Below are 8,899 nucleotides of genomic sequence, written 5' to 3'. Positions count from 1 at the left end.
TGTTCCATTTTCCCGAAGCCTGCGCAGGTGCCTCCTTTCAGGGTTCCCACAATCCCTCTGTTTCCCCTATTAAGAGCACGTATCGCTGGTGGTGTACTTCTTCATCTGTCGGGATCCTCCGCTAGATTGTGATTTCATTTGAAGCTAGCGACAGTATCTTGTTCACCACCGTGTTCCCAAGAACCAGCACAGGGGCTGCAAAGGAATGACGGCTGAAGGGGATGGGCTGGAGGGGTGGGGCAGTGATCCCTCCGGGTTCTTCCTGTTTTCTGTCGGTGAGTTTCTGAAGAGGGACAATGGAAAATCCCAAGTGTCAACAAGTATCGGTTGGTAGAAAATGTGCGCTTAACTTGAATGATCAGTTTCATATTCTCACAGAGTGCAAAGTAGGGGTAAATCAAAAAAAGGGCCATAACTTCCCGAAAACCCCGCACTCCCTGAGAATAAGACGAAGCCATGGGTATTTGTAGGCACGCCCAGGAATTATTTGAGAAATGGTGAGGCGGAGGGTTACTAACCGGAACTATAAGCGGTAACCCTCCGCTCGAGTCTTGTAATCGTGGAGGCGACGCCTCAGACCGCCAGGGGGAGGAATCGCGCCGTACCCCGAGACTTGGGCGGTATCATTCAACAATGAGGGGACGCGTGGAACTCTGGGGATTGTAGTTTTAAGGGTCGCAATGCGCGTCTTGAGCGATGCACATCGGAAGTTGTAGTTCTAGGCGGAGAGGAGGGGAGTGCTTTTAAGGGCCAATGATGAGTTCTGAAAACTACACCTACCCAAGGGCCACGGGGTTCGGAGTAGATTCTGGTTTCGGTGGAGTTGACCTTCTTGGTTACTTCTGAGGGGTCAACTTGGCTGGGTAAGTTGGCTTGGAGAAAGCTCTTGTTCTGAGCTGAGCTATTAACCGGTTTCTCATTCTCCAGCCGGGTTTGGGGGCTGCTTGTCTCAATCCCAGTAACTCTGGGATTAATCCTTCATTCTTTCCTGTTTCCTCTTAAGACACTTCCAGTATCTACCCTCACCCTTAATGCTCCCACTATCATCTCGCGCCTCCCAGCGCCCCTGGAATCCCACCCTGAGCTCTGGTGGTAGGACCCAGCCCCCCCACAGCCCCACCCGCAGCACACAACGTGACGTCCCCGAAACCTGGGCGTCTTTATGCCCCACGCCTCCTGTGTGCTTCTCTCTTTCTTCACTTACCGCTGTTTCATGCTCGTGGAAGAAAAGTCGCCATTCCCTCTTGTCACTGTGGAAGAGCCCTGGACTCGGCAGACCCAGGATCTGCCCGTCCTCCCGCAGCTCACTCGCTTTGTGACCTTGGATCTTGGGCAAATCAAGCAATCTCCCTGGGACTCCCGCTCTTCGTTTACAAAATGGAAATGGCAATTGCTCTGTCAGTCTTAGGGTGAGGCTCTTCGGTGGAGCCAATAAGCTAATATGTGTGAAAGGGCTTTTTAAACTGTAACGCTTCCACAAGCCAGAGAGGTTATTTTTATTAGAATTATTAATGCTCTGGAACACTTTTATCTTGGTGTGGGGGGGGTTGTTTTTTTTTTTTTTTTAAAGATTTTATTTATTTATTTGACAGACAGAGATCACAGGTAGGCAGAGAGGCAGGCAGAGAGAGAGAGGAAGGGAAGCGGGCGCCCCGCTGAGCAGAGAGCCCAATGCTGGGCTGGATCCCAGGACCCTGGGATCATGACCTAAGCCAAAGGCAGAGGCTTTAACCCACTGAGCCCAGGCGTCCCTTTATCTTGGGTTCTTTTCTCTCTCTGCCCCCTTGTTGCTCAAGCTAACCCCTTGAATGCTTGGTGTCTCCATTCTCTAAGAGCAGGATATTTCCTCACTTCCTCCAGAGACCAAAGGTCAGATGAGCTTTAAGTCCCCAGAGAGCTTTGAAAGGAAGCCCCAGAACTGCTTCTCTTGGACTCTGTCCTGAAATAGCCAGTGATGAAAAGTCCACACAGCTGGCAAAAGGGTGGCTGGTTTCTGCTCACTGGAAACAGGATCCCAGCAGGAGATGGGACAGCTGCATTGTAGGAACCATCCATCTCCCGGGCTCTTGTGGGCCTTTTTAGTACACTCTGATTTTTGCTGGGGTGTTTCAGACTCAAGAAGGCTGGGAGAAAGGTTCCACTTTGCCAAAGGTTTTAATACAGAAAAGATGAAAGAGACCTTAACCCCTTGGCCAGGTTTGATGAAATAGCATTGTTAATTAATTTTTAACATTTTGTGAGCACTTAAAATGTACCAAGCCTTAGGCAATATAGCACTTTTCTTATTTATGTATTTTTTCAAATTTGTATATATTTTCTCAATTTTTTTATTTAAATTTAACTTTTGAAGTGGCTTCATTTTACTTATAAAGAACTTGGGCTTAGAGAGGTCATGCTGTAGTAATTACTGTAGTTAGAGTTACTATCTCTGGTTATAGTGCCTTCTACATGTCAGGTGTTTTATATTCATTATTTAATCATCGACAACCTCATGAGTGCTGTTATTTCTGCCGTATAGGATAAATTCTCAGAGGCTCAGAATTTAAGGATCTTGCTCAAGATCACAGCCATTTAAGAACTGGAATTCAGACTGTCACCAAAGCCTTTCTTTTTACACTATGCCATATAGCCTTATTTTTGGATTAAAAAAAAAAAAGAATTGAGTGGTTTTAAATCAAAGCCAAGTAAAGGAGCATTTAGTGGTCCTTACTACATAAGGAAAACATTAGGGTAGATGGTTCGGCCTACAAAGAAGTATAAAATACAGCCTTTGTATAGTATGTATATCCAAAGAAGTGAGGCATAAGTTGTGTAAAAATTAAATCAGATTCATTGGATAAGTTAATTATTGAGACCAGTTTTATGCAAGGCACTACATTAAGCCTTGTGATTGGCAGGAACATGGTTCTAGGTAGCCACAGGGATTGAACCCAGTGAAATCCATGGTCATTTCATTACCATAAAATGGTGGGCTAGAACATCGTATACTCTCAGCAGGTGTTTGTTGCATGGGTGCATCTCTGAATAAAAAGTCCTTTGTGTCATCTGGGCCAGAGGTTCTCAAACCTTGCTGATGAGAAACATGGGAAGCTTTTAAAAATTGACCTCTGGGGGCACCTGGGTGGCTCAGTGAATAAGCGTCTGCCTTCGACTCAGGTCATGATCCCAGGGTTCTGGGATCGAGCCCCAAATTGGGCTCCTTGCTTAGCGGGGAGCCTGCTTCTCCCTCTCCCACTCACCCTGCTTGTATTCCCTCTCTCACTGTCTCTCTCTCTCTGTGTCAAATAAATAAATAAAATCTTAAAAAAAACCTGACCTCTGGGAATAAGGACCCTAAAATCTGTATCTTTGAAAGTTTCCCAGGTGACTGTGACAGTAGACTCAGGAACCTCTGAACTCGGTTCTACTTGGGCCACTTGTAGGCAAGTTACTGATAGAAAACTGCTAGAATAGGTAATAACCCAAGAGCTCTCCTAAGGCGGCCCGTGATTGGTTAGCAGGTGAGGGATGCGGACAATGCTTAGAGTGGAGAGGAGGGCAGGTGAAAGGACTTGTTAAAGCACAGAGAACCAGAGATTTCTGTGGGCCCTCATGGATGGGGCAGGCTTACATGGGTGGAGAGGCTTCTAGACGGGCACCATCATGAATTGTGCGGATGAGCTGAGCAAAAGAAGGTAGGCACACCTGGGCCGATTTCCTTGGAAAATTACATGACATTTATTAGAAAGGACTCTGGATACTGTGGGTGGGTGTCTCTTGGGCAAAATAGGATTTTCCCATCTCCCTACTTCCTTGGACATCAGTTAATGTGAGCCCAGAGAACACAGATTCATTTTTGTGTATGCCTCATTCTGGCCAGTTAGCTTTAGTTTGTATTTATTTCCAAACTTAGTTAAGATTCTCCCAGAAACTTTCCAGGACTACTAGAGAGTTCTAGTCCTGTCTGTTCAGCAGTTTTTAACTCTTCTCATCCTGATTTCTATCCCAAGCGCTCTTCTCTATATGGGATAAGACTGAAAGGTCTTCACGTAAGAAGTTACTCTCATTCTGGTCACCCAGTCCTGAAACCTGACTCCTCTTTGGCTCATTTATCTTCCTTGCCTCGCCAAATCCACTCATTTTCCAGATCCGTTGTTTCTACTTTCCACTCAGTCAACAAGTACTTCCTGGATACTTCGAGAGAGCCAGGTACTATCGAGGTGTTCTAAATGCATTATTTCATTTCACCTCCCTAGCAACCCTACGAGGATGGATAGTTTTCCATTGTACCCGTGGGGAATCAGACTCGGTGAGATCAGAGGATCTGCCCAAAGTAAAAAACCTATGCAGCAAGGGAGCTGGGCTCAAACTTGGCTCCTTCAAACTTAATATCACTCATTTGAGGAGTAGATTCAAGCTCCTTAGTCTAGCACTAGAGAGACCGCTACCTTCCATGTCCATTGTACCTTTCTCTTCTCCCATGTGCTTTCTTACCCCTGTGCCTTAGCTCAAGCACTTTCTTCTACTTGAAAAGTCAACCTTTGCCATCTTCCTCTGCCCTCTGCTGCCAAGCTACAGAAATGTGCTTTTTTCTCAGAACTCCTGCATCAGATCTTCTTATCTGACCCTCTTTTCTGGCAGCTAGAACTCGGAGCTGCTTCATTGTCATGTGCTCTGTGTCATACGTCCCTGCGTATGTCTTCCGTGTGTGCCCTCAGCAGCGAGGGGGAAAAGGTCAGGGTGTGAGACTAAGTAACACATACTCAGCTTCTCTGGCTAGCCAGTCCACTGACTGCATCCGGACCTCAGTTCCTTCCTTCTTTTCTTTCTTTCTTTTTTAAGATTTTATTTATTTCAGAGAGGGCAAGAGAGCACAAGCAGAGGGAGAGGGAGAAGCAGGCTCCCTGCTTAGCAAGGAGCCCGATGCAGGGCTCGATCCCAGGGTCCTGGGGTCATGACCCAAGCCTCAGGCAGATGCTTAACCCACTGAGCCACCCTGGCGCCCTGAGCTTAGTTTCTTTTTAAAAAGAACTGCATTCCACCACTACTGAGTAGTAGAAAGAAAATCATTTGTTATATTCCTACATTAAGCAGAATGACATTCAGATTTTTGGTTATTTGGGGTTTGCCATTGGACCAGACATTTGGAAGTTGGCAGCCAGGAGTTGTATGTGTGATAATAGTTCTGCTTGCGACGTGCAGCTCGCTTAATTTCTGAGGATCTGTATGTAGTGGGGAGGGTGGGAGATGACCGTGGCAAGGATTGATAGAAGTAGCTTATAAGGTCTCTTTTTGCCCAGACACACTTGGATTTGAACTTTCTGATCCATCCCAGAATGTCTTTAAAAAAGCAGAATAGTGTAGTGACAAAAAAATGTGAGTCTGGGACTCAGTGTATTGGTTTAGATGCTTTTGGTTCAGGCAATCGAAATCTAAAGTCATTTGGTTTTAACAAAAAAGGGACTTACTGACTCATGTAACTAGAAAGTCCAGAAGCCGGTCAGGTTTTTCAGGTAGTGTCTGATCTAGAGATTCTTAATGTCTTCACAGATATGACTCCATTTGTCTGATTCTCTCTGTGCTGCTGTCCTCCATGGGTAGCTTCATCCTCAAGGTAGCAAAGTGGCTGCAACATTTCAAGGCTTCATACCTGCTTATCACTGTAGTTCAGAACAAGAAAGAACATTTCCATCTTCAACCATCAAGGTCCTGGGCTTTACTCTGAATGGACCAATTATGTCATGTGCCCACTCTTCATCCAGAGACGGACCAGGGGACACCAAGGACTGATCGGTTCAGGTCAACTAAGGCCCAAATCTAGAAGTTAGGGAAGGGGTGTCAGACCCACCCAAGCCACCCAAGCCACAGGGATACTGCATAGGAGGGCAGGATAGAATGGATATGGAGAAGTTTGGCCATATTCTCCACTGTTAACAGCCATGTTGCCCCTGATCAAATTCTGGCTCTGTTAGCTAGATGTTCTTGGAGAAGTTACCGAACTTTGCCAAGCATTGGTTTCCTCATCTCAGTTTTTCAATTAATGATGTATTAAAGCACATAGTATAATTCCTGGCACTCCGTAAGTGTCGTGAGGATGATGATGATGCTGGGGATGATGAGATTGAAGAGGGAGAGAGCAACGGCATTGACCCCAATTTAGGGAGCAGCCGAGTTACAGGAATGTTTGCTAGTTAGGAACACGCTCACCTGCTTGATGAGGCTGCTGCTTGATCTGCTGCCTTGTCCTGCTCTTCTCTATCTCTGCCCTTATGTCCTGTGTAGGAATGCTTTCCTTCCTCTCCCCTGCCTCTAAATCTACCTCAAGGCACAGCCCAATTGCTACTTTTTTTAAAAAAATATTTTTTTGATAGAGACATCACAAGCAGGCAGAGAGAGGGAAGGAAGCAGGCTCCCCGCTGAGCAGAAAGCCCGATGCGGGGCTCGATCCCAGGACCCTGAGATCATGACCTGAGCTGAAGGCAGAGGCTTAACCCGCTGAGCCACCCGGGTACTCTCCAAGTGCTACTTTTATAGTAGTTTAGGTCTGTGTTTGTGTAGACAGGTAACTGAGTCTCCCCCATGAGCAGGATCAGTAGATCCAAGTAGACCTGGATTAGACAGACCTGGTTTTGCGGCCGGGAAGCAGGATCACTTGGGAAAGTTATTCAGCCGGTTTCCTCATCTGTAAACAGGGTCTTCATAGGCCCTTCTTCGGAGAGTTGTGGAGAGAATGAAATAACGTACTATATGGAAGGAGCTTAGCTCAGTGCTGACACAGAGCGACTAATGCATCTTATCCTGGCCTCATGAGGTCACGGTCTGGGTTACAGTCTCTGAAGAAGTTACTGCCATGCTGGGCACATGGTAGGTGCTGAGTAAATACTTGGCAGTGGGTTTTGTTGTTTTTTGTTTTTAAGAATTTGTATTTATTTGAGAGCTAGAGTGCGAGTGAGGGGAGGGACAGGAAGAGGGAGAGAATCTTATTTATTTATTTATTTATTTATTTGCCAGAGATCACAAGTAGGCAGAGAGGGAGGCAGAGAGGGAAGGGGAAGAGCAGGTTCCTTGCTGAGCAGAGAGCCTGATGTGGGGCTCAATCCCGGGACCCAGGGATCATGACCTGAGCTGAAGACAGAGGCTTTAAACCCACTTGGCCACCCAGGCCCCCCGAGGGAGAGAATTTAAGCAGACTCCCTGCTGAGTGTGGAGCCTGACCAAAGGCTTAATCTCATGACCCTGGGACTATGACCTGAGCTGAAACCAAGAGTCGGACCCTCCTGTGACTGAGCCACCCAGGCGTCCCCTTGCGTGGGTGGGTTTTGGGGAGCATGGGGGCTCTTTTCCCCCAGCTGTCCCTTCACCCTGCTCCCAGCAACAACAAAGCAGCCCTTAAACCTTGGCGAAGTCAGTGTAGCAAAGTAGATGACGTGGAAGACGGAGTAAGTCCCTGGCAGGGAGATGGGGTGATAAGGAGCGTGGGACACGGGTGACCGATAACACATAGAAGCAACAGGAAGCTAAAAGGAAACCAGCAAGAGGCTGTTCTGTGTTCTGCCCTCAGCCATCAAGTCCGGCTCTGCCCAGGTCGTTGTTTGTTTCAACTGGTGATAAAATGGGGGTGAACCAGTCCGTGGGCTTCCCGCCTGTCACAGGACCCCACCTCGTGGGCTGCGGGGATGTGATGGAGGGACAGGGTCGCCAGGTAAGTGCTTCAGCTCATCCCCGCACATCCCCCCCCCTTCTGTGCCCTGTCAATAGCCAACCTAACAGAGGTGGTTCTCAGCAGGGGAAACAGAGTTAGAGCTGGATTTGCTGATAGAGCCCCCAGGTCCGTCTTTCCTGACCTTTTTCTTCTTCTTTCCTGTTAGAAAGCTCTCAGTAGCCAGAGATGGATTCTTTTGCCAGCTAGGAGGAAGGCAGGGGCTCCAGCTCCAAAGGCAGCTCTCAGATCCCCTGCCCAGTCTTGAGAGCAGATGCCGGATCTGGAAAGGTTTCCAGTCTCGTCCCAACCTGAGGGTGTGAGGGGGGAGCAGTGGACCGTGTGCTGTTGGCCTTTTACTCTCCAAACTGGGTAGGAAGACCTGCTCCTCCTCCTCCTCTACTGCCTTTATCCTTTTTCCCTCCTGCTTTGGTTCTGGACTTTCCATCCACCAGTTCCCAAGTGCTTCTCTGCTGGCCCTTGGACTCCCCCTTTCCCTTGTGAGAGGCACATACTTCCTGTTGACCTGTCACCCACTCCCATGTGAAACAGTTGTGTTGCTGCTTCCTAAGGGCCAGCCTCGAGAACGGGTCTGGGTAACCCCCAGATGCTGCCCCCCCCCAGCATGAGGGCTAATCTCATTCCCAGGGCTCCTCCAGGCCTGGGCTCAGGGTCAGATTTAAATCTCTCTGATCCAAGCACTGAAAATATTTCAGTGCCCCCCAGATGTCATTGAAAATATAGTCGGCTATTTGAAATAACATAAGCCTTACGTGTATGCTAAAAATAAAACTTTCCGGATTTTCTGGATGAAAAATTCAGGTATATGAATGGACGCTTAAGTGCCCCATTTTGCTGGCCTGCTTTGCTGGTACCCCACATACCCCCTGAGTGTGCCTGTAGAGAAATCTCACCAGGCTTGGATTCTTGCTCTGAGCAGTTGCTGTCTTCTTTCCTACAGGGAAGCTTCTTTCGACTCTTCTACCCCTGCCAAGAGGCAGAAGAGACTCCAGAGCAGCCACTTTGGATTCCCCGCTATGAGTACTGCACGGGCCTGGCCGATTACCTGCGCTTTAACAAGCGCTGGGGTGGGTTGCTGTTCAGCTTGGGTGTGGGTAAGTGCTGCCCCCACCCCCACATTCCCAGCTTTTTAGTTCTGTTCCTAGGAGATCCCTCGGCAGGCAAAGTACTGTTAAAGCTGGCATCGTCCAGCCCTCTTGT

The 8,899-nt window shown here is 47.9% G+C and overlaps 1 protein-coding gene across 2 annotated transcripts in view; it reads left to right on the top strand.

Moving 5' to 3' along the window:
• The first annotated feature begins 733 nt into the window (after positions 1 to 733).
• Positions 734 to 8,899, top strand: part of PAFAH2 (platelet activating factor acetylhydrolase 2) — a 30,641-nt gene continuing 22,475 nt past the window's right edge. Inside the window, exons 1-3 of one of the 2 annotated variants that reach the window (XM_059376723.1) lie at positions 734 to 863; positions 7,541 to 7,681; positions 8,640 to 8,766. In XM_059376723.1, coding sequence (XP_059232706.1) covers positions 7,592 to 7,681; positions 8,640 to 8,766 — 217 coding nt within the window. In that variant the 5' untranslated portion in view covers positions 734 to 863; positions 7,541 to 7,591. Of the gene's footprint in view, positions 864 to 7,540; positions 7,682 to 8,639; positions 8,794 to 8,899 lie in introns of both variants that reach the window. The other variant, XM_059376722.1, reaches the window with a different exon arrangement.

This window comes from Mustela nigripes, chromosome 14, assembly GCF_022355385.1.
Source record: "Mustela nigripes isolate SB6536 chromosome 14, MUSNIG.SB6536, whole genome shotgun sequence".
Lineage (NCBI taxonomy): Eukaryota > Metazoa > Chordata > Mammalia > Carnivora > Mustelidae > Mustela > Mustela nigripes.
The sequence above is the reverse complement of the archived record's forward strand: the minus strand, read 5'-3'. Positions and strand labels throughout refer to the sequence as shown.